This window comes from Salmo trutta, chromosome 4 (genome assembly GCF_901001165.1).
Source record: "Salmo trutta chromosome 4, fSalTru1.1, whole genome shotgun sequence".
NCBI classification, from domain to species: domain Eukaryota; kingdom Metazoa; phylum Chordata; class Actinopteri; order Salmoniformes; family Salmonidae; genus Salmo; species Salmo trutta.
Window position 1 is genome coordinate 8,354,502 of NC_042960.1, and position 26,201 is coordinate 8,380,702.

General features: G+C 41.7%; 1 protein-coding gene across 1 annotated transcript in view; it reads left to right on the top strand.

Moving 5' to 3' along the window:
* Positions 1-153: 153 nt before the first annotated feature.
* The window catches only part of arhgap10 (Rho GTPase activating protein 10), a 60,591-nt gene continuing 34,543 nt past the window's right edge, over positions 154-26,201 (top strand). Inside the window, exons 1-5 of the mRNA XM_029749727.1 lie at positions 154-887; positions 21,132-21,227; positions 21,744-21,805; positions 25,281-25,352; positions 25,829-25,930. Coding sequence (XP_029605587.1) covers positions 734-887; positions 21,132-21,227; positions 21,744-21,805; positions 25,281-25,352; positions 25,829-25,930 — 486 coding nt within the window. The 5' untranslated portion in view covers positions 154-733. The remainder of the gene's footprint in view (positions 888-21,131; positions 21,228-21,743; positions 21,806-25,280; positions 25,353-25,828; positions 25,931-26,201) is intronic.

A 26,201-nucleotide genomic window follows, 5' to 3' on the forward strand; every position in this document is an offset into this window, starting at 1 on the left:
AAAGTTGTGAATGTTCTGAGTGAAGAAAATCAAATTGGAGCGTCTGAAATATTATAATAAAAAACGGTCACCGGCTAGATGTATTATAAGTATGTATTTTGTAGAGAATGTAAATGTTTTACATTGTTAGCAAATGTATGAATTAATCAGAAGGTGGGTGGAAGCCAATTGGATTAACGGCCTATCCCGGGTCAGGGGAGGAGAGCTTGAGCTCAACGCCTACTTGTCAAATAGGAGTTTTCTCCTTTCTACTGTCAATTTGGTTGTCTATATTGGACGACGTGGACTACAACTTGGATTGACACAAGTATATACTGAGTTTGAGTTTTCCCGACCTATATAATGGTTTGCTGTTACTTTTGAACATGCTCTAACAAAATAGTTGCTCATTTAGGAATGTCATGCTCCTTTTCAACTACTAGTAACATGCTAGCCAAGTTACTTCTTGAAATAGTTGTAGTTAGCAACTAGTAGTTAGCAAGTCAGCCAACGCGTTATGATTTGGGAACACTAGCTAGCAAAACGTAGCTAACGTTTGCTAGCTAACGAGTTAGAGGACAGCACAAGCTAGTTGCTCACCCTAAAACTTTGTTTTTAGTTGGTTAAATATATATTTTTTTTCGCTTGACACCAAGCAACTTGTTGGTGGTGGCTAACTCGTTAGCGCTTGGTTTTTATAAAGCAGTTTTACAGCTTCTTATGCTAGCTAGCTGACCTAGCTAACGTTAAAGACATGGGGTTACACCCGTTGGAGTTTAGCGAATGCTACCTGGACAGTCCCATTTTCAGGGAGAAAATAAAGGCACACGAGGCAGAGTTGGACAAAACCAACAGATTTATCAAGGAACTCTACAAGGATGGAAAGAATCTCATCAATGCCACAAAACGTGAGTTTCTATGCAGTTGAGTTTATTGCCCTGGAATGGTTAAATTGAGTTGCTGACTATCTGGCTAGTTGACAGGTCTCTCCCTATGCAGTTTCAAGTTTGCCTCTTGGACTGTGCAAGCTATATGGTTAAGGTTATAACGTTAGGGCTCACTCTTTGCTTGCAATCAGCTGTATCCAATCGCCCTAAACTTTGTTTATAGCTGCCAAAAGTTTGTTTCTCTAAACGGCTGTGTTCAAAGTTTTGTACATGGACCAGTAGTTAGTTCTGGAAACAATACCTTCATTATTCAATTAACTGGAACACATTGCTGACAGGTGAGGTCTGTTGTCAACCCAATTTGGTGTGCATGAACTTGCAAAATCCCCAGATGTTAACATTCACCCATTGTTTAGAGGCCAGAACACGATTCATGTGGAGTACTTTGCAAAAATGAAAAGGGTTTTCCTTAAGAATTTAGAGGCTATAACCTATCCAAATCACTTATGGGTGTGACAAGGTTGAAACATAAGTCAGTCATCATGGATTGATTTGTGAGCACACCTTCACCTGGGCAAATATCATAATCTCCATGCACTCTAGCCCAGTGGGTTAGGTCTGTCAAATTGGTCAGGTGCCTTGTAAACTCTGGTATTATCAAGTGTTATTTGTCACATGCACGGAATGCAACAAGTGTAGACCTTACTGTAAAATGCTTATTTACAAGCCCTTAACCAACAATGCAGTTCAAGAAATATAGTTAAAATATTTATTAAATAAACTTGAGTAAAAAATGTAATAACGAGGCTATATACAGGTGGTACCGGTACAGTCAACGTACAGGTTAGTTGAGGCAATCAGCTGCCTGTTCATTGCTGGAACAAAGCCCTGAAGACACCACTGATATCTGTCAGGCAAACCGGTTAACTTAATTTAGTCACTGATGTTAGCTGATTAACTATATTGCTTTAGAGTGCAATTGTTGCAGTGCTGTAGAAGCGTACTGCTTTTAGCCCACTGCAAGCCTCTGAGGTTTCCTTGTCATTCATAAGTCAAGGATTTCTAGCAAGGCCTGCCAATGTGTTTTTCATTACACTCAAAACACTGGTACTTTCATCTCTCCTTTTCTAGGTGCAAAGAGAGAGAATGTTCCATTTGGAAAAGCCAGTGAAGAGACAGAATATTTCTAAAAATAAAGAGTAACGTGACTTTCACAGACGGTCCTCTCTGTTTTGCAGGCCATTTTGGGAGTTATCAGGGACCAACATGTGCAGTGGAACTCTCTGGGGCAGCCTCAGACGGACTGTTTGGAATAGAACCACCTCTGTTATTGACACTGCATGTGAGCTTTAATACAATGCAGAGTAGTGTAGCTGTAGGTAGCCCACACAATTAGTTGTTCAGGCCAGAAGAGATTGCTTGCTTGCTTTGACAATTGATTGTCCCTTCCTAGTGCAACTGGTACTCTACTGGTCTCATTAGAAGCCAGCGATGAGCTTGTTAAGAGTTTATCGGTTCACTACAATCGGTGATGCAGCCCAGAATAGCTCAGGTCAACCTCTTAACCTTCAGTGCAGTGGACTAAAAATAGTTTTTCCGAGGTTAATTTGCTGTAGGCCACACTCCCACTGTAAGGAAATGAACATTGACTTGTCTGTTTAGGCAGTAGGGATGACATCTGAGAGCCCTGCTGCTGCACTTCATAACTGTAACAATAACATATATTTTATGTACCCTAGGTCTATTGTTATTCCAAGGAATTGAAGGTTCTATAATAGAAAGGTGAGCTTATTTCATAATGCAGGCAGCACACACCCTCTGCCTCCACATGGAGCATCACCCTGCTAGGCTGGCTCTCTGCAGGGGGCTCAGTGGATGTGTGTGTAGCAGGCATTGTGATGAAGTGAGCCTATCTTTTGCTGGTAACATCGGGCTATAAAATCTGTCTTATATTTCTGTTTTGTTTCTCCAGGTTTCCACTTTCCCAGTTTTCGCTCTAAGATAACGCTTAAGTAAATATACATTTTTATTGGAAAAACAATTTGATGTTGTAAGTCCTCAACAATGCTTAAACCACACCAAGAGACTACTTTTGAGATCTGTGAAAAATAAGAAATTCATTATTTTTGGTAAAGTCACCTTGTATTGCAGGTGAGCACCAGCCAGAGAATTTTTTTTTTTTTTATCGATGTTTCTGTAGCCCTTACGTTATTTCAGAATCGGCTAAACAAATGTCCACTGGATTGATGCAAATAATCATACCATTCTGCCAGAAAGGCATAGGCTAACATTTAATTGAAAAGGTTTGAGTCTTTCCATCTCTACCAGAAGACAGTTATCATTAGCCTCATTGCCAATGGCTACAGTGTACTGTAGGCATACACGTGCAAAATACAAATCACTGATTTAGTTTGTTCATGACTTATGATTAACTTGGGCAAATTAATACATGTTAAATACATTTAGTTGATTTCCTACTAAGTAAAATACATTTTTGAGTATTGTTGAAATCTGTTTTAATGTCTGGATTCTGAGTAGGCCCCTAGTAACAGGCTGTCTTTGGAAGACATTTGTTGAGACCAAAGACCACAAGCAGAGCAGATTTAATATCCTACTTGATGAAAGGGGGATACCTAGTCAGTTGTACAACTGAATGCCTTCAACTGAAATGTGTCTTCTGCATTTAACCCAACCCCTCTGAATCAGAGATGTGCGGGGGGCTGCCTTAAATCGACATCCACGTCTTCAGCGCGTGACAACCCCTTTAGAATGTCAAATCAGTGAATAGGCTACTGTTTTATTTCATGGAAATGAACAGAAATAGGCTAGGTTATTAGTGTTATAGATGTCTACCAAATCATGACATTACTCAACTGCCAAGAGGCAGAGCAAAACGGCAGCAGGTAGCCTAGAGGTTAAGGGTGTTGGGCCAGCAACCAAAAGGTTGCTGGCTTGAATCCCTGAGCTGACTACGTGAAACATCTGTAGATGTCCCATTGAGCAAGGCGCTTAACCCTAATAGCTCCTATAATTCAACCAGGATAAGGGTGTCTTTTAAATGACAAACAATTTATTTTAAAAAAAACTCATGTGGCAGGCAGTTGGCTGTGCATCAACTTTGACTTGTAGGCCTAGGCCTAGCCTACTTCCTAATGTGCTTACTGTATATGGCTGCTCTACACTATAGCCTTAGCCTAGTGAGCTAGCTAGACACGTGATTGTAGTTGATACAAAGTGGGTTGAACAGAAGGTCAAGATCATCTTTGTCTGAGATCAAGTACAGCGTTTATTTTAGGTAGCAGTGTGTACCTGGTTTTATGTCCTTATTAAGCGATAAATAAGATGGGATCGGCGGTCTGGGCCCACGTAAAGTGGCATGTGGTGTCTTTACTAGTCTCTTACACCTCTAAGCTGCTCCAGTATATACAGTGTCAGCTTTGTGCACTCACTTCTCTGCGTGAAGTCACAGCCATGAGCCAACGACAAGTTCTCATTACACTGACTTAGAACAACTGTTTAAGACACAGCAGAGCATCGACTGACAGCTGCTAGGTCTCGTGAGACAGACTGCAGTGAATAGATGGGTTGGCTGTTTAGCAGCAACAATCGACGCGTGCGCAACTATGGGGCAAAACAGACGGTGTTGGCTTAGATTGTTGATAACATGTAAACTATATTTCGTCTTCAATGTTTATTGAAAAGATAAGTGCTCCTTGAGCAAATGTATTTGTCTCAAATACATTGCAGTTGTTGGTTGGCTAGCTAGGATTTTTATTGTTGCCATGTTAGCTTTGACATAATGTGTCAAATCGTCAAGAATAGACATAACTAGCTGAAATTAGAGGTCGACCGATTATGATTTTTCAATACCGCTACCTATTATTGGAGGACTAAAAAAAGCCGATACCGATTAATCGGACGATAATTTTTTATTCTTTTTTGTAATAATGACAATTCCAACAATACTGAATGAACACTTATTTTAACTTAATATAATACATAAATTAAATCAATTTAGCCTCAAATAAACATGTTCAATTTGGTTTAAATAATGCAAAAACAAAGTGTTGGAGAAGAACGTAAAAGTGCAATATGTGCCATGTAAGAAAGCTAACGTTTAAGTGCCTTGCTCAGAACATGGGAACATATGAAAGCTGGTGGTTCCTTTTAACATGAGTCTTCAATATTCCCAGATAAGACGTTTTAGGTTGTAGTTATTATAGGACTATTTCTCTCTATACAATTTGTATTTCATATACCTTTGACTATTGGCTGTTCTTATAGGCACTTTAGTATTGCCAGTGTAACAGTATAGCTTCCGTCCCGCTCCTCGCTCCTACCTGGGCTCGAACCAGGAACACATCGACAACAGCCACCCTCGAAGCAGCATTACCCATGCAGAGCAAGAGGAACAACTACTCCAAATCTCAGAGCGAGTGACGTTTGAAACACTATTAGCACGCACCCGCTAACTAGCTAGCCATTTCACATCGGTTACACCAGCCTAATCTTGGGAGTGGACCGGCTTGAAGACATAAACAGCGCAATGCATTGCGAAGAGCTGCTGGCAAAACACACAAAAGTGCTCTTTGAATGAATGCTTACGAGCCTGCTGGTGCCTACCACCGCTTAGTCAGACTGCTCTATCAAATCATAGACAATTATAATATAATAAACACTCAGAAATACGAGCCTTGGGTCATTAATATGGTCGACTCCGGAAACTATCATCTCGAAAACAAAACGTTTTTTTCTTTCAGTGAAATACGGAACTGGTCCGTATTTTATCTAACTGGTGGCATCCCTAAGTCTAAATATTCCTGTTACATTGCACAACCTTCAATGGTATGTCATAATTACGTACAATTCTGGCAAATTAGTTCACAACGAGCCAGTGACACAATTTCATGTTAGCAGGCAATATTAACTAAATATGCAGGTTTTAAATATATATACTGTGTATTTGGTTTTAAAGAAAGGCATTGATGTTTATGGTTAGGTACATTGGCGCAACGACAGTGCTTTTTTCGCAAATGCGCTTGTTAAATCATCACCCGTTTGTCAAAGTAGGCTGTGATTAGATGAGAAATTAACAGGCAACGCAGGACACGCTAGATAAACGTGTCCTGTAGTTAACTAGTGATTATGTTAGGATTGATAGTTTTTTATAAGATAAGTTTAATGCTAGCTAGCAACTTACCTTGGCTTCTTGCTGCCCTCGCGTAACAGGTAGTCAGCCTGCCATGCATGCTCCTCGTGGAGTGCAATGTAAGGCAGGTGGTTAGAGCGTTGGACTAGTAACCAGAAGGTTGCAAAAACGAATCCCCCCTGAACAAGGCAGTTAACCCCCGTTCCTAGGCCGTCATTGAAAATAAGAATGTGTTTTTAATCTGACTTGCCTAGTTAAATAAAGGTGTAAAATGTTTTGTTTTTTTAATCGGCAAATCGGTGGCAAAATTATTATTATTTTTTAAATATTAAAAAAAAACATTTTTTTTTTTTTTTTTTTTTTAATAAACTTGAAATCGGCCACTCAGATTAATCAGTCGACCTCTAGCTGAAATGAGTCACAATTCACCAAATAGCTACCAACAATGACAAGAAACTGCTATCTGGCCATCCAGAATCGCAACAACTCAAACTTCTGCCCCATTGAAGCGTGTCCATCGTTTTTGACGTTGTCAGCTAACCCATCTGTAGTCCCACACTAGCTATGTTTCCATTAACTTGTCCAGTTTCCATTTACTTTGTTTGTTGCTGACATTTAGGAAGTTAGCATAGAAAATAGATGTGACAATTGTCTGCTAGGGTGAGATTCCATTTAACTATCTTGTGTTGATTTAAAACAGCTGGACGTAATGACATCACACCTAAAAAAAAAAAAAAAAATCTCTCGCAAGAACCAATTTTCAAATAAATGCAGTGGTTGAAGTGTTTCCATTACCCATTTAGGCAAATTGCGCATTAATAAGTTCTCATATCTGCTGTTTTTAGTTTTTAAAAAAATGGCGACATTGCTTTCGTCGAATATACCATGGTCAGTGGAAACCTGCCTACAGTCTGAGATCAGAGTAAAATGTCTCAGCAATTGGCTGTACTTGTTTGACTTTGTTTTATCTGCCTTTAGCCTCTTTGCTTTTGTGGTGGATAAGAAAAGAGGCTTGGCTGGGATTCAGTGAGATTGTAATTTATCGGCATTGAAATCAGACCATGTTGTTGACCGGAGGAATTGACTCGGGCTCCCTAATATGGCATATAATGCTCACGGCATGTGAGCCTCCCATCGGCTTCATGGCAATATTAAAGGATATTTTGTCAAATGGCAGATTCAGCATTACGCTAATCTTCGGTAAACATCCAGAGATTTGGTGTCACTGCCTGTATAAATATCATGTGTTGAGTGATGAACTGTAGCCTGGTGCCAGAAGTGTAGGAGTTGCCTTTACAGCACAAACAGATCTGAAACCAGGCTAGATGAAGGCTGAAGTTTGAATAAGATTGGGACTAGGGATGAGGAATGTTGCGCTCTCTTGGGCCAGTCGCTGCTGTAGGATCTTCAAGTGGAATTCCCTGGGTCTTGCTCAAGTTCCAAAATCCCAAGTTACTCTGGTCCAGCTTTGGCCCTGGGCCACTCTTTTCAGTCCTACGCCTGAGGGGATGTCCCGCAACGGAAAGTCTTAGATTTTTTTTGGGGGGGGGAAAGGAAATGTGCAAACAGGGCCTTTGGCCAGGGAGCTAGCCTGTGACATGGAAGTACCCACTAGAGGAGGGACAGGCCAAAGGATGTGCTCCTGTTCAAAGAGTGGTTTCCTCCATAGGAAGTCTGCCCGCTCCGTACCCCCTGTTACCCAACCCCAACTCAACATGTCAGTCACTTTAAAAAAAATTGTTTTACCCTTCATTATGTTAGGGTTTAGTCTCTCTCATTGGTCATAATTGAGAATGTCTGCTTTTCAAAGAACATCCTGAAATCTCCATGGAAGCTTTGTCTTGTGAGTAGTATTACCCACTAAAACTGTCTTGATTTCTCATAAGTATCTTCTATTAGGGCTGGGTGATATATCTAATGTTTTAGTGCAATGTTCCAAATGCCTGTATAGCAAGAATCAAGGTATTGTTTTAATTTTTATGGGGGTTTGTCTTTTGTCTCGTCTCCTTCACTGCTGTGTGCACTGTGCACCTTCCCACTCACACTCAGACACCAAGCACCTCCCCTGCCACACAACAATGAAATAGTATATTCTTCTTCTCTGACAACAAGCAGTTTCAACTCTATTTGCATTTCAGATTTGGTCCAACATAATCAGTCATATGGAAACTGAAACACAAGACATTATTTTACTGTAATGGAGGAGAACTTAACCTTTAACAATGCCCTTTTTATGTCTCAACTCCTAAAATGTCGAACAGAGCAGACACTACTAAAACGGTGTGTGTCAGTGAACATGATTTTGGAAAATGATGCTCAGTTTGTTGCATGCAGCATTGCGGTACAGCTAGCAGCATTTTAGACAGACTTATGTGTTCTAGATGTGCAGTGAGCATAGAAATACACCTTATATAAGGCATTGGCAACTCGTTCTCATTCGGAGAAATGAGAATCTTCTTATCCAGGTAGGCCACACTAAACAAAGTGAACAGGCTATGTTAGGAGGGCGTATTCATAACAGTTCTACTGTTATACCTTGTTAGCAAGCAAATAGATCCAAGTTGGCAAGACTTTAAATATAAAGATTAGCTGGCTACTCACTAGCACAGGGGTAGGCAACACTAGTCCTGGAGTGCTGCAGACACTTCATGTTTTTGATTTAACCAAAGCTGAAGATGGGTGGGTTGAATTTAGACAATCACTGAAATGATCAATTTGGTCAGGTGGTGTAAAGTACTTAAGTAAAAATAGTTTTAAGTACTAAAGTTGTTTTTGGGGTATTTACTATTTATATTTTTGACTACATTCCTAAAGAAAATTATGCACTTTTTACACAAATTTTCCCAGACACACAAGTACTAGTTACATTTTGAATGCTTAGAAGGACAGGAAAAAGGTCCAATTCACACACTTATCAAGAGAACGTCTCTGGTCATCCTTACTTCCTCTAATCTGGTGGACTCATTTAAACATCATTTACAAAGGAAGCATTTGTGTTGGAGTGTGCCCCTGTCTGTAAAAATAAAGTTATAAAGGAAGTTGTGCATCAAAAGCTATACATTTGATGTATAGCTTTTACTTTGTACTTTAACTCAACTATGACAATTGAGTACTTTTTCCTCCTGGTCAGGCGTGGTGCCTAGTTGGAACAAAATCTGTCAGTACCTGTGGCGCTCCAGGAACAGGCTTGCCTACCCCTGCACTAGCAGGTGGGCTTATGCTCGAGAGTGTTTGAGGCGTGTTCATATTCTGTAATGGCTGCTACCAGAAGTTGTGCATGGCTCTGGTAAATTTAGTAACAAAGGACATTTTCATAGAAACTTAAACCAGAGCAGTGATTATTGCAAAATGCACTTTAAACTATTTTTATAAAATAATGTAATTATTAGTGGGTCTTAGGCTTGCAGGCTTATATTTAGCCTAGGTATAATTTAACAAACCCTAAATGCATAGATTATCCCAGGCTGTTTGAAATGCGGTGCATTGGGCATTAATTGTGCAACAAAGCTTATTTAGAGAACATAAAAAATATATTGTGAATCGCCCATAACTTTGAAAATATAATGGAAAAGAGACTGACCAGGTGAAAGCTATGATCCCTTTATTGATGTCACTTGTTAAATCCACTTCAATCAGTGTAAAGGAACGGGAGGAGACCTGTTTTAAATAAAGATTTTTAAGCCTTGAGACATGGATTGTGTATGTGTGCCATTCAGCGGGTGAATGGGCAAGACAAAAATATTTAAGTGCCTTTGAAAGGGGTATGGTAGTAGGTGCCAGGTGCACCGGTTTGAGTGTGTCAAGAACTACAACGCTGCTGGGTTTTTCATGCTCAATAGTTTCCCGGGTGTGTCAATGGTCCACCACCCAAAGGACATCCGGCCAACTTGAGACAACTGTGGGAAGCATTGGAGTCAACATGGGCAAGCATCCTTGTGGAATGCATTTTGAGGCTGTCCCAAGGGCAAAAGGGGGTACAACTCAATATTAGGAAGGTGTTCCTAATGTTTTGTACACTTAGTGCAGGGCTGCCCAACCCTCTTCGTGGAGATCTACTGTCCTGTAGGTTCAGTCCAACCCTAATTTAGCATATCTGATTCAGCTTGTAAAGGTCTTGTTGAGCAGCTAATTAGTAGAATCAGGTGTGTTAAATTTGGGTTGGACTGAACCCACAGGACGGTAGCTCTCCAGGAAGAGGGTTGGGCAGGCCTAACATGGTGTATATCTACCAGGAAGAGGGTTGGGCAGGCCTAACATGGTGTATATCATGAATTGCCCATTAGTTAGAAATGATCAAGATATGATTTTTACGCCCATATGGCCCAGCCCTACCTCATATTCCTCACTTTTTTTTATTTTTTAGATGAGGACATTGAGAAAGGAAGTACCAAGCTGTCATGTGCAACTAAACCAGGCAATCAGTTTGTGCTGACGTGACGGGCGGGCTATGTTCAGTCCACCATGGCAACAGCTTGACTTCCTCTGGTCAACTGATGACTACTCACAAATTAAGATGTTTTGTCTTTTCCTTCCCCCACATTTTCCCTGTAAAAATAAACATGCCAAGAGGTTTTTCAGCTTTTGCTGGGTGTTGGCAGGCAGGCCAGAGCGAGTGTACGGACATGATTCGGTCTGGCAAGCTGCTCAGGCTCGCTCCCCTATAATCATATTACTGATTCTGCCAAAGAGCCACATCACAATATTTCATTAAAATCGCATTAACACAGACGTGAGGTCATGCAGGAGGAACTTTTTCCATCCATCTAGTGCCATTCTAAACAAAACTCAAGGTTCTTTTATGAAACTGATACCAGCGTATATTACCTGGGTTTGATGATGGTCATGACACTCAGGAGTCCCTTTATGGTGCAGGTGTTTCAGTTTGCTGAAGGCTCCACCCTCCTTCCCTTGGGTGGCTCTGAACTCCTGTACCTTTTTATGAATTGATTAAAACCAGTGTTTCAAATGCATGACTCTGAAGGTTACTTCAAGGTAAAACCAGATGGGCCATATCCGCTTCAAGCCTCTCCCATTAAAGAAAAAAAAAAAGAAAAAAAAAAGCCAAGGTCTAGAAATGTGGACACAAGGACAGGGAAATTGCACTCAGCCTATGCAACTAGTTTGACCAGTCAGAGTGCAAGCTAGAGTTCTCAGATTAAGATCCTGTCGTAGTTGTCTATTATTGGAAGTACCGGGGCTGGGAGACAAAAGTAACTCCCAAGGAGCTCCTGGAATTTCTTAGAATAAATTACTCTGCTGAATATGGATGGATGAATGGATTGATAGATAGATATTATATCTATCTGAATGACTTGGGTGTTTTAGTGTGTGTTTGTAAAACGTATAATACATTTTTTTATATATATATATATATATATATATTTATTTATTATTTGTTTATTTTATTTTTTTACATGTTTTGATGAAGAACCCTGAGGGTAGAAATGAGCTAATGCTGCTGTTGTCATGAAGGGTAATACCATGGAAGATTGACTGGAGGGGAAAAAAAAAAAAACTGAACAAACTAGAGGGAGGGTGGCCTCCAGAGAGGAAAATGGTTGTGCCTGTGAGTGGAACGAAGTAGAGCGGAGTGTGGATTCTGACTGGAAAGATGGGCGAGTGGAACAGGAAGGATTGGGAAAGGCATGGCCGTGTAAACAGTTCATTGGCCCGTGAGGCCCTGGGCCAAGCAACTCTCTCGCTCTGCCTGTTGATGACGGCTGACCCAAGTGGCACATCAGATAAGCTGGCTAACATCTTGATCCTGTTTGTAGTATACCCTTCTGTAGTAATCATAACAAAGTGCTCACAATGAACACAGCGTGCACTTTGTTGATAATATACAACTAAATGTCAATGACTCTTCTACAGAAACTTCTGATCCAAACAGGTACTTTATTGTATCAGTGGAGTAAGATGTGTTTGTTGGCTGTTCTGGTTGTTATTGTTTTGATACTTTCTTCCCAAAAGGGTAAAGGAGTTAGGCTTTACTCTGCCTACTACAAGGACTAGACTACTGGATAGTTATTTTTCAGTTGGTAGAGTTTAGAAAGTACAGTAGTTTGATTAGGCTGCAGCTACACAGTGGGCCAACCATTACAGTATCCAAACGCTAGCCTACTTGGGAATACTATCTCAGGAAATTCAGCTTTGCGGAGAAAAATATCATGAATACATCTGTCTGTGAGGCAAATTTATTAATGATTCATCCGCCCTGCTACAGTCTGATGTGAGGTCACTTCAACACTTAAGATGCACTGAGCTATTTTTCAGCTTTGCCACCACCCTCCCCAGTTTCACTAGGCTGCTTATGTTTGCCACTCCTCCTTCAGAACAGCTGTGCATGGAGTGAGTCACATTAGCAATCCAGGAAACTTTCAAAGGATGCGTCAAAACGCATATTAGTCCTCCTAGCTTGTAGCTTGTCATGGCTTCATTGAATTCACTATGGGACTTTACTGGGTGTTTGTGTCCGGACCTGAACTGGCATTCAAACACCGTTTTATAGAAGGTAAAGTAAAAACTCAAAACGGTCCGTGCATCAATACTGGTAGATCGTTAAATGCGGTATACTGCCCAGCTCTGTGAACACAAACATGCATCCATAGCACTTTGTCATATTCCACAGCACTTAGGTTCAAAGAGGCTCTACTGTAGCTTATCTCTTCCACTTTGTAGAGTCAGGTCTAGTCCTTATAAAGTGTAGGGCCATTTCTGTGTCCTCTTGACGACTACACCTAGATTTGAGCAGCGCAGCCTTTAAAGAGTACCCGGCCTTTGCTCTTCTAGACTAGGCTGTATCTGACCAGGACTGAGGCCAGCAACAAACATTTAAAATGTCCCACCATTTGTATTTCAGTTGTCTTTCGCTCCAGCCTGGATTCTGATAGGTCAGTCCTGCTGTACTATAGACTAGAGCACCTCCATGGTTTAATGTAACCAAAGAGAACTCTGGCTAGGTGGTGACGCAATACACTCCCAGAGCTGTAGCACTCCATTGTCCCCCCCGCCCCGGCTTAATAGACACACACACACACGGCAACAAGTGTTTGTCACATCGCTTGGCCCCTTCATGTTTTTCCTGTTGGAGAACTTGGCTCACAATATCAGCTTAATGCACGGTCGTGGCATCATGACTCACACAGCCAAGCGGGGTCTCTGGTTTTTACACGGACAAGTGGTGGGGCTGGAAGTCGACAGTTCCCAGTTAACTGAAATGATTTGCTAGTTTTACTGAAACGCCTCGCCTTTTAAAAAGCAGCATGGCTAGGTCCAGGAACAAGATGTCTTTTCTTTAGGCCTTTGGTGGAAGTTCGGGTGTTTTGGTATTTGTTCTGTCACTGTAGGATAACCGTTATCTCTGGGATCGAATAAATACAGACCTCTTGCCTGTCACATTTGTTGTTGCTCCGCTGATGATATCTCATTGACGTGTGCCTGCAGCTGCTCTGTCCAATTGTCTTGCAGTTATACACCCCGTGATACCACCAAACATGCAGTTGCCAGGTTTGTTTTTCCACCATTTCAAGTATTACAAATGGTGTAAGAATGCTAGGGTGAAGGGTGTTATGTAATGGTTGAGCTAGCTGCTTTCTTCCTGTCTCTGCTAGTACCCACCCTTCTGGGAGGGAAAGGGAATGATTCAGTCAGGGACACCAGTGTAGCTGTAACCAGAGTAGGAATCAATGGGAGGGAGTCAAGGTGAGGACACACCACACATGGGGCTATTCAAGCCAATGTCATCGGAATTCAACAGTTCGGTTGACATCACCCTCCCATGTGTATTCTCTTACTGTGTACCGTGTCCTTGAACCCTCACCAGAGAAAGAGCGGAGAGGAAACGGTGCTTTCATTGAACAGTCCACATGGAATGGAAAGGAACAGGTCTGAAAGAAGTGTGAGAAACCAGTTGGATGACCAAGTGGCCATTTTTAAGCACAGGGATAGCTGAAGTACATCCATCCACACTACGCCCTTCCTTTGTGCCCTAATATGCCAAAGGTCCTCTAATTCCCTTACTGGTGGTGTTCATGCCAGTCTTTAACAACTGATGTGGGGTCAGGAGGAATGTGACAGACAGAGACATCCCAAAATACTGCCTCTATGATGGAGTAATAGTCAGTCACAGCCCATCTTGGGGTGGGTGACTACAACTAGGCTAAATTACAGGGAGGGGGAGAGGAGACCACCTCTCACACAAACACATGATCGCATGTAAGCCGCAGCAGTATGCTTCCTTCCTCAGACAGGCTGACTGATACAAGGCTCAACGAGAGCTCTGACCACAGATTTTTTTGCAGCCTTGTGCCTGACTACTAAAAACACACCAGGGCACAGGTTGAGCATCTGTTGCAGACAAAACCCACCAACTAAGACACAAGCTTGAAGTAGTTTAACACTTTGAGAGGATGAAATCTCGAAAAAGTTATAATTCGTTAAGATAAAATAACAATAAGCTAAATAACAAAATCAGCTGCTGAACCTATATGCCATAAGCCAAAGGATTGGGCATTACTGCAGTAAAGTTAAAGCTCTTCATGTTATTACCCCGTCATGTCAGTTGTGGCGATCTGGAGGCTCCTTGTACGTCTCCTGTACACGGTGAACATCACCTTCTAGCAGACTTCTACACAGACGAAGACGATCATCCAGTAGACTGGTAGTCCCAGTGATGTACATATGAACTGTGGTAGTAAAGTATGGGTTAATAGCCTCGATGCAGTGTTGTCAAAACAGAGGTATGGCCAGGCCAACAAGTCAGACAGGTCATTATTTTGTTAGCAAACATACCCTGCTGAACATCGCAATTATCTTTCTATCGACTGTGGAACTCCGGAGTGAGTCCAAACCACTTAGAGGGATCCAGACCTCTGAATCTGGCCAGTCCTTCCTCTAGCAGACTCTCATTGAGCCAAATTACCACCTAGTAAATCAGGTTCCCACTGCTTAGTTTGACCAGCTTTCATCTTCAGTCACTCCCAGCTCCCACCGAGGGCGTTCCATCCAGAGAGCAACAGGTTAGTTAGGCCAGACCAGTCTGCAAGTACCACAGCGGGCATCAGTGCTGTGGCTGTCTATTGTACAGGCTGATCCAGATTCACAACAAGCAACAGAGACGGTGTTTGTCTCAGCCCAAGGGATATACGAAGAGCTATTCTACCTAACGGAGCCAGTGTCTCATTACCTTTTGACATATGCAATAGACACCTCATTAACATGGTATTGCGACAGTATGTGTTTTGTGTTACCACTATTATGTTCTTCGAGGTACTTTAGCTCCGGTTGGCTAGCTCAACTGGCTTAGGCTAAATGTCAACGCCATGGTGATGCGGTTTTAAACCAGCGCTTCATTTGTGCAACCTGAAGCAAATCAACCACTAGGACACCCTATGTTTAGCCTACCATCTATACGTGGCAGCTCTTACCAGTTAACAGGCCTAGGGGCAAACAGTGGCAGAGTCCATCTCCAACAAATCTGGAGGTTTCCCTCTATTGTGTAAAAACAACTAGATGCATTCTGGATACAGTTGAACCTTTCCTCCACAACACGTGTAACTAACGCAGGAAAACATGTTTTATAAACATGCCACCCTGAGTTAGTGTAGGCTGTGGAGACATTATCTGGAGCGAAGTCAGGGTGCCGTTTTGTTACAGCAGTGTCACATCAGCAGTGAGAAATCACTTAAATAAATTCAACACTGGATCAGGCCTTTATTGACGTCATTGGGAGAAAAAAAACGGAATTTCTGGTTGGGAAGAGAGCTCATGGTTATGACAGAACAGGCTAACGTAATATGATGCCCAAGCATTGAAGACATTCCTTTAAACTTAGCCTTCAGTGTCAGAGCGGCAGAAAGAAGACAAACTAACAGAATCCATGGTTTGGTGGGGGGAAGACAGCCATTGGCCATTATAGGCTATTGGCTAATGTGATATGACATTCCAAACAAGTGTATGCTTCCCCATGCAAGCATTCCTTTAAAAAAAGGTCCAAAGGACAGCTGTAAAGAAATGATGCATTCTTTAACAGATAAGAGAGTGCCTTGAAGTACTCAGCTGAGCGGAGGAAGACACTGGAGGGAATTAGACATGAGCCAAGTGGAGCCACACTGAATTCTAGATATGATATCGATCAAGTTCTACTATCATGACATAAAGTATAGCAGGCTAGTGTTTAGGTGCTTATGAGTAGGCCTAACCATCCCATTATGTTTCTCTACTCAAGTGTCTGTTACAGCAAGGCATGGATTGGGTTCAACTTGAGACGTCTCTAAGGATTTTAATTAGGTCAGTCTAGGTAGAGATTTGAATTGGGCTTTTTTTTTTTTTTGACAGATTTTTCACTTAAAACGTATGTCAAACAAAAACCAGTAATTGCAAAGTTAAACTGTACAACTCTATGCACAAGGATTACTTGTCAATTTCCACTGAAACTCTTTCAAAAATACATGTAGTTGAAGAACAGTGCTGATGCAAAGTTTGGTAACAGAATGATGGCAGACTCATTCTGTTACCAATTTTTGCATCTGCGCTGTTAAAGTAAATGTGTTTTTGTGAAATGTTCAGTGGAAATTAGGGTTGTTCTATATCGAGGAGCATATGAGATCTGATCTTAAATGTCATTCATACACTCCAATATGGTGTAATGAAGAATTCTTAGCATGGTTGAATTCTGGGGGAAAGTCAACGATGGTGAGTTTGAACATTTTACTTCCGAATGTGAACGATACACATTATGCAAGTGAACAAAGTTTTGCAGCATGCTTGTCTAAATAACAATACTGGCTCAAGCAACGTGTACATTGTGTCTATCTTGAGTTGCTTGGCCAACGGGCCTGCCTGCTCTGCTGAGAAGACAGGAGAGGAGAAAAAACACAAGGATATCAAGATGGTGGCAGCTGTACAAATAATAATAATTTACAACAACGTTTTGACCCTTAGGTCTTCATCGGCATCCATTAGGGGCAGTACTCAGTGACATCACTTCCTGAAACAGGAGGTAAAAAAAATATGTATATGAGTTTCGCAATACTAACATTCAATGTATCGAAATATATGATCATACACAGGGAATGTGATCAATATTTACGTTTCAATACAAGCTCCTTAAGGCCATGAGGAGACAGTGTATCGGTACTGTGGATCCAGAAAGATTCCCTTTGAAGAAGTTTCCTCTCAATGTCCCCTCCCCATCTTGACCATTTTTCTATTTCAATGTATCTCAGAGAACTAATAGGCTGTCCAGCTTGTACAAAATGAGCAGGAACCAGATTTATTTTTATTTTTTTCTCACCTGTCTGTATATTGCTGCGGTGCACACTGATCCGTGTCTTAAGGCTTTATGGGCTTTCCCTATGTAAGAAAGACCAAGGATCTTTAATCTTTGTCCTGTGTGGGGGTGGGTAAAATAGTTGCATTTGTACGTGAAGCTGCATTGAGCTCATTGGCCACATTTGTTATTACCCAGATTTAACCACTATCTCTCACGTTTTGGGGGGTCTTTTAAAAACCATATGTGGGGCATATTTTAAAAATGGGTTTCAATTGTGGGTCAGTATCACTGTACCAGTGCTTCCTGATGTCCTTTTCTGTTTTCCATGAGTTTGCTTACAACTCCAGCACCTGCGGTAAGTACCTGGATGTGCGTATGTTCTTCAGCTTTTGTAGCTGTACAAATAATCCATCCAAAGGGCTTTGACTTCTCAAACATGTCAGAAAGGTAACACAATATGATGCCCTGTCACCTTATTAATTGAGCCACTTACTAAGATTAACCAGCAAGTTAAACTTAGTGGTCGCTTTGATGCAGAATTCTGTTTTATGCTAGGAAAAAAATTATAAAACGCATAAGTATCTTGCTGCGTTTTGGAAACTCGTATGTTAAATGCTTTTTATTGGGTTCCCAAGTGGCACAGCGGTCTAAGGCACTGCGTCTCAGTGCTAGAAGTGTCACTACAGACCCTGGTTCGATTCCAGGCTATATCACAACTGGCCGTGATTGGGAGTCCCATAGGGCAGCGCACAATTGGCCCAGCGTCGTTAGGGTTTGGCCGGGGTAGGCTGTCAATGTAAACAAAAAAAGGTAAAGGTAAAAATAAAAAAATCTATTTCTGCTCGGCATCAGACTAATTTCGTGCTACTTTTCACTCCGATAAGAATTCACAAACGGACATTCTATCAGCAGATGGCGCTCTGACTGATGTGTAGCTACTTTTCTCGACGTAGCCAGCCTAATTTTCTCTGGTAAAATGGAAGAACTTTAAGTAAAACATCAGGAAATGTAGCTGGCTACATTCTTTCTATGATAAACATTAGAATATATGGCCATGCATAGTTTAACCTTTACGGCGAAAGCACACCATGCGGTTATCTGAGGACAGAATATCTTAATGTCAATTTTATTTCTCAACTTCTAATATTGAGCAAATTACACTTGCTGGAGTATGACACAGGCTTTGAATAAGCACCCGCAAATAGGCTACCAGTGTGGCAAGTGCCACTGGCTGCTGGTAAGCTTTCCTAAATTGGACATACATTTTTGCCAACACATGGCTGACCTTTGTTTTAAACAGCAGCTCTTAGCAAAAATGTGTTTGGAGTTACCCTTTTAGCTATTAGGCTGTTTAGTTTACTCTTCTAGTTATAATGAATCTATCTACTAAATCTATTCACTTTAAAATGTTTTACTTCTTACCATATCATTCACCTGATATTGGTAAGACGACGTGATTTAAAATAAATATTTGCTAACGAGTGATGGGGGTCGCTGGTTTGCCCGGAGGGGGTCCATGGGCAAGAATGTTGAAGACCCCTGGCCTATTGCTAACCTGTCATGGTTTGACAACGGCACAGGAGTGCATTGGCTTGTACTTTACTTTCTGCATATTTTAATGGGCCGTCATCACTGCTGGACTTTTCTTAGAACGACCATTACATTACCAGTGTAAAAAAAGGAAAAGCTAGCTTCCTGCAGGTGCTATTTAAAGCGGGCCTAACTCAAAGAGCAAGCACTCGTAAACAATGCTGCTGCAGAGAGCAGAATGTAACTGTTTCCTGTAATAACTTGGACAACAAACGCACTATATAGAAATGGTTTCCAAATGTGTAAAAATGTATTTACACATGAGTCAACTGAGTAGGTGGGGTTTCAGAATGTAGCCGTGTTAGAGTATCAAATCCATGATGCATTGTGGGTAAATTGACTGCCTGTGTGTATGCTAGTTATGATGCAAGTTTTGTAGGTCGGTCAGTCAGCAGTTTTGTTGAACAAGCCCAATCATACAGTGGGTTAGCCAGCCTACGTTGATTTCCTTGTGTCTAAGGTCCACACAGGTCTTAGAGCTATTTGGGGATTGCTTGATGACGCAAATGCAGGCTTGGGATCAGTCAGGCAGAGGTTAGGGCTAGGCACTTTATGCCAGTCATTGTGCAGAAGTCACATGATTAAGCTTTGGGTCTCGTTATCTGCACGCACTGTGTTGACAATTTTTTTTTTTGGGGGGGGGCGTGATGGTCGTGGGTGTTAGCAAGTCGCTTAATTGGGAGGGTTATTGCTGTAGATGAATTGGTTGACATGGCCCACATTTTGTAAAAATATATTAGCGAAAGCCAGGGGAGCAGACTGTTGATATGAGGGTGATAGGCTGCGACTTGTTTAATGTGGCAGTTCTCTCAACTTCTGTTCAAAGATTGACTTACCATCATTTGTAGATGTTAACTTAATCAATAGGCCCCAGTATTGAGTGTACAGTTGTCACACACATTTTAGATGTTGTGCGGAAGATACTGCAGACTCATGGTAATATGCAGGTTGGCTTTTTTTATTGTTAAGAGTCTTGTCCTAAGTGATTTCCACTTAGGCCAGCTGCAAAGTCAAAATTTGCTATTGTAAAAATGTAAAGGGCCCTCCCGATTGGCACAGCAGTCGACGGCATTGCTGTGCTGAGGCGCCACTACAGCCTGGGGTTCGCTCTAGCGACTCCTTGTAGCCAACTGGGCGCCTGCAAGCTGGCTTCGGTCGTCAGTTGCGGCAGGCTTCCGGGTCATGACAAAAAATGCTAACCTGCTGGTAATATAACTGTTAAAATAAAAACACAGGCTTCCTACCTCCATTGTCAACAAGCCCGGTCAGTGAGAATCTGAGAGCCCCTGTATTGAAAACTCCCAGCTGATCCTCCCCATAGAGCCCCAGCCAGCTGCCAAAGCTAATGATACTGCTCCTCTGGATACCAGTCATAGCTCCAGTCTTAAAAATACCCTGCTACATTCTCCCATGCTGTCCTTATGGGACTGTCATCAGTCCGAGATCCACACCGCTGGGAATCTCTGTCTACACTGTTTAGAAAACAGAGCGGGCTCAACATGCCTGGAAAACAAACGCTCCGAAGTTCACTATGGTGCAGCGTGTGGGTGTCAGGCTAGGCTACATCCGAATGTGGTTGTTGTTTTAGCCCCATCTTCTCCTCACATGGTAAGGCTAGCGCATAGCCTAAAATGTTATTACGGTTTTCTTACACAACAAGCAGGTCAAGCGCAAAGGTTAGCCTATGTAGGCTAATGTATATTTGTAAATCAGTTGGCTCATAATTAACCCTTGGGCCAATACCCACCACACCCCCATAGATAAACCAGGCCTATAAGGCTAATTTCTATAGGGTCATATGTTTAATGTATTGCTCAAATGTAAACGCCTGTCACTATCAATGGACCAGTAGGCATTGTCTCTTTTATAACCTATACAGGGACAGGATGCTACAGTCTGCTGGCAGCAGAGGCAACAGGATGTATGCATAGTGGGTTAACCACTAGGTTACAGTAGGTGCCTTACTGCCTGCATGTCAGCCAGGCCTTGAATAAATGACTTCTGTTTTTTTATTTCAGTCTTGAGGTATTTGTGCTTTGGTCCAACTCAAATGTGATATAGATAGATATACATCTATATATATGAGATATCTCTCCACAAATTAAAAAAAGTTTTGATACAAGCCTGTAAATGGGACGCACATGTGACAGTGCGTTTGATGTCGTAATATGGTCGTCAAGGGAAGGTCACATCCGAAATCACATCAATCATAGGTTTTTTTTTATTTTTTAAATGATTTTATTTTTGTTTTCAGAGCTTGTGTTGGCCCAGCGCAAGTTTGCCCAGTCCCTGGGAGAATTCCAGTTTGAGTACATCGGCGACGCGAAGACCGACGATGAGAGGTGTATTGGTGAGTGTGGTGCTGTTACGACCTACAGCTGGGTGGTTCTGCCAGCGTAACCAGACTGAACCTTTGTTTTTGGTTCTGTTTCTACCACCAAATGAAGTGCTTGCATGTGTAATTTCCCAAACCCTTGGCTTCTTTAGAGGGATGGAAACATCAGTACTTATGTCGCTCTTTTTCTCTCTGTGTGTGTGGTCTTATGTTTGTTCTGTCTCTTGTCTCGCCGCCTGTCTGGGGGGGTGTGTGTGTCAAATGTTATTGGTCACATACATATATTTAGCAGATGTCAGGTGTAGCGAAATGCTTGTGTTCCTAGCTCCAACAGTGCAGTAGTTATCTAAACAATACACACATCTAAAAGAATGGAATTAAGAAATAAATAAATATTAGGACGAGCAATGTTGGAGTGGCATTGACTAGAATACAGTATATACATGAGATGAGTGAAGCTGTATGTAAACATTATTATTATTAAAGTGACTAGTGTTACATTATTAAAGTGTGTGTTTCTCTGTCTTGCAGATGAATCCTTGCAGGAGTTCTCCAACTTTCTTAAGAACCTGGAAGACCAAAGAGAGCTGATGGTAAGCAGTAACTAGTTGAGACCTGCTTTAAAAGCCAGGGGAAATACCTCTGTGTGTAACTAAAGTCTGCTCTGTGTGTGAGTAAATTACAGTTCCTCGGTGGGTGGAGGGTTGAGCGATGCCTCTGTTGTAACACCAGGGTCATGTTCATTAGGGCACACCGTAGCAACTTATTGGAAAATAAAATGTTTCTAATTAGACAAGTCTGGGTAGTCCCTGCTGTCTTTTTTCTGATTGGTGTCTAATGAACATGACCCAGAGGAGAGGAGGCAGAGCCACCTTCACTGCACCTATCCAAGGGTCACTGTCAGTGCTATCCCCACCTCTCCTCTGGAGGTGGTGGGACAGAGAACCATTAAACACAACCTCAGAAGACTTGACATACCAGAGTCAATGGAGTCATTCAACACTCACTGTGATGTGTAGTGCTATACTGGTACACTACAGTGACACATGTTAAAGTTCAGTTACATCTGCTATACTGTATAGAGGAAGTTACAGCTGGACTGAATGTTGTAAATGTAGCCTGTTAGTGTTTTCTACCCATGCAGAAAAGACTGGGTCTGTCCTAAATGGCACCCTATTCCTTCTCTGGTCAACAGTAGTGCACTACATGGGGAATATAGTGTTATTTGGGATGCAGCGTAGGGTAACCCTGGAGTTTGCAACCAACCCAGCCTCTCTCGTTGAGTCACGGTGTTGTGTCAGCAGATGGGCGTCTCCGTTTCACAGAATACTATCCCTCAAGGCTCCTGGCTCTATTGTCCCTATTCCTCCATACCTCTATTTACTGTAGGTGTTGCTGAGTCAATGTTTTAATCAAGGGCTAGGCTATATCTTGTTGTGGTCTCTTGGTGACTCATGCAACATAGATAATGTAGTGTTATTTATATTCTCCTGTAATGCAGCCTATGGCTTGTTCTGGGAGTTCTAAGAGCTCATACACATCAATAGTGTTTGCCTGCCGTGAGTACTTGCGAACCTAGTGCTAACTTAAAAAAATATATATATATTTAAACGTGTAAAGTCGCGCAACAGTGCGCTGAACAATCGCTAGACGAATGGGAGAGCCATCTTCGGTGCAATGTGTGCAACCCTTTAAAATATGGTAGCTAGCTACAGATGCAGTATGGCATTTTGAAACACCATTCCATACTATTGTTTTACTTCCCTGACCCCTTGCAATCAGAATAGGTTATGTTCTGAATGTTTACAATGCATGTTATGTACTGTTTGCGCTATAGATAGTGTCTATCGTTGCCGTGTAACCGTCTCTACCAGGGCCTGGTTCAGCCCCAGCATCGCATAGCAGTATGGGATAACATCGCAGCCCACAGCAGAGGACTGTGGGGTGGGCAGGCAGGCCCAGACATGTCCTGGAATCAACCCAGGGCAATTCCACGGTAACGGAATTGCGCTGAGACTCCGATTCTTCACTTAATATTTCAAACTTGAATTCAAACTTTAACAAACCATACAACTCTAGTCACAAGAACTACTTTTAACAATTTACACTGAACTATTTTACAAAAACACATATACTGAAACTGTGCAGATGCAAAGTTTGGGTCCACAATTCCCCAAAACTCTTAAATAGCTGCTCCGAATTAAGATTACATGATGTTTGCAAAATAATTGTCAACTATGACATGACACATTGACTTTGAGAATCTCTTGTGGTTATTGAACTACAGTAAGTGAAGTGGAATTGAGGGAACGGAATTTCATCATGGGTCCCTGATCTGTACTACCCAGAAATGAATAATTATGGATATGAATGTCTTTCTTTTCATGGTGACGTATCCTAACTAGGTACACAAGGTATAAATATGCAATATCCTCCTTTGCATATTTGGGTATTATTCTACACGCTGGCTATTATTTTAATGAGCTCTGCCCCCAAACGAGACCAAATCTGAACCGGTCGTACATGTCTATGGGTGCATTTAGAGAGGCATCCCAGTTCTGACATTTTCTTCACTAATTGGTATTTTTGACCAATCAGATCAGTTCTGATGCAAAAACATCTGATGTGATTGGTCAAAAGACCAATTGGTGTAGATAAAGGGGAGGAGATGGATTAAAGGGTTTTTAAGCCTTGAGACAACTGAGACATGGATTGTGTATGTGTGCTATTCAGAGGGTAAATGGGCAAGACAAAAGATTTAAGTGCCTTTTGAACTGGAAATGGCAGGAGGTGACAGGCGCACCAGTTTGTGTCAATGGCAACGCTGCTGGGTTTTTCACGCTCAACAGTTTCCTGTGTGTATCAAGAATGGTCCACCACCCAAAGGACATCCAGCCAACTTGAGACAACTGCAAGAGGCATTGGAGTCAACATGGGCAAGAATCCCTGTGGAATGCTTTCGACACCTTGTAGAGTCCATGCCCTAATGAATTGAGGCTGTTCTGAGTGGAAAACGGGTGCAACTCAATATTAGGAACGTGTTCCTAATGTTTTTTACCCTCAGTATGGTAGAGTTCAGTGAGTAGTGTACATTAGTGTGTGCAACTCTAGTGTTCTCTGCTGTGTACTCTACTGTGCTGTCCAAACTTGTGAACCCAACTCTGATTTGTGACACTGATTTTTTAATCACTTCATATTTCATAAACAATTGATAGGTCTACCTTATGACTTCTGAACTTTCATTATCCTCCCTCATGAGGGAGAGAAATTTGAAAATATCTTAAAGATATGCGAGTTTCTGGTAATGGAATTTCAAGTCACAAGGCAAAGTTTATTAAACTTACAGAAGGCAGTTCTTTCTCCAAAATATGTGTTGATATTAAAGACCCCTGCCAACTACTTTAATTCAACATTATACTGTTTTGATGTATTTCTAATACCTTTTTAAGAAAACCAGAAATCAAAATCTTTGCTTTATCAACATTTTTAGGATGGGGAAAATGGTTGACAAGTGTATATATGCCTTGATTTCAACAACAAAAAATATAGAACTCTAGCTTTGATTTGACATGCTCCTATGAGCTTCACATGTTGGTGCTCATGGGTCCTTTTACATGGACATGCCCCGTTGATTTTCAGCCGTCATGTGACTGTGGGACTAGTGTACTTGAATGTGTTGTGGATGCTTGTAAAAAGTTATACAACAACAGGCAATTTTCACTGACTTTATGCTGTCACAATACTTGCAGTGGGTTAATGACCTTTGGCTTTCCATTGGAATGTTATGTCAAATCGGAGGGTGCTTATATTTGTCCTTTTTCGCTAGGCTACCTGCCGCCTCTTAGGCTGGGTTTACACTCAAGCGGTCCTCTTGGCAGTACGTCACTGATGCTTCCGTAAAGTTAGAAATGTTGGCATGCACTGAAATCTCCATGCTGAGCTTGTGGAGCTTCTACAGAGAATGCCTAGTAGAGTGTAAGTCCAGCCTAACACTGTACCTGTGAATAAATGAAACACTTTTGTGGAATATGTCCTAATATGGTCATGTCTTATCTCTTGCTCTCTTAGATGAGGAATATTACAGAAACGCTAATGAAACCACTGGAGAAGTTCAGAAAAGAGCAACTGGGCTCAGCCAAGGTACTCTTATCATATACCATTACACTGCTTAATGCAGTCTGCTTGTTAATGATCTTACAAGCACAATCCTGTGTGCTCTGAACACAGCTTTAAAGTAATACCCTTTTCACAACACTGAGCCAAACCAAGGTGTACTGCACTGTTGCCTGGTTGTGCATCCACCATAGTTGCAGAAACCATGCTGGAAAGAGGAATGTGAAATGAAAATATCAGTGCCAGATAAGTACGTTTTGGGTCGGCACAGTAATGTGAAAAGGTTATTAGCCATTAACTTTTATCAAAATGCCTGTCTAGAGACACAGTTCCAACTCCATTTTTAATTGTAATGTGTACCTCTTGATATTATGTTCTGAACATTCCTTTGGTCAGTGAAACTAATGCAATATTAAGATGACGTTTGTCCTGCTCACTTCTCTTATCTCTCTCTCTTACCATGCTCTTTCTCATTCTGTTCCTCTATACTATGCCCTTTTAAGGCAGAAAGGAAGAAGTATGAGAAGGAAACTGAGAAGTACTACAGCTCCTTGGAAAAGCTTTTGAACATGTCAGCAAAGAAGAAGGAACCGCAGCTACAGGAGGTACTGTGTTTAACACTTTTACCCTCGCTCTCGTGCGTATATTTACGGAAAATGGGAAACGGGCCGAAAAGACGGGCCCCAACATCTTCCCAACCCCAAAATGGCTGGAAGGATATTTGCTTAAGGAGAAGTTCCTGAATCCTGACCCATAGGATGGCACCCTATTCCCTGTATAGCGCACTACTTTTGACCAGAGCCCTATACACTGTAGGGAATAGGGTGACATTTGGGATGCACACAGACTTGGCTCATCTCTGTAGCACTGTGCTGA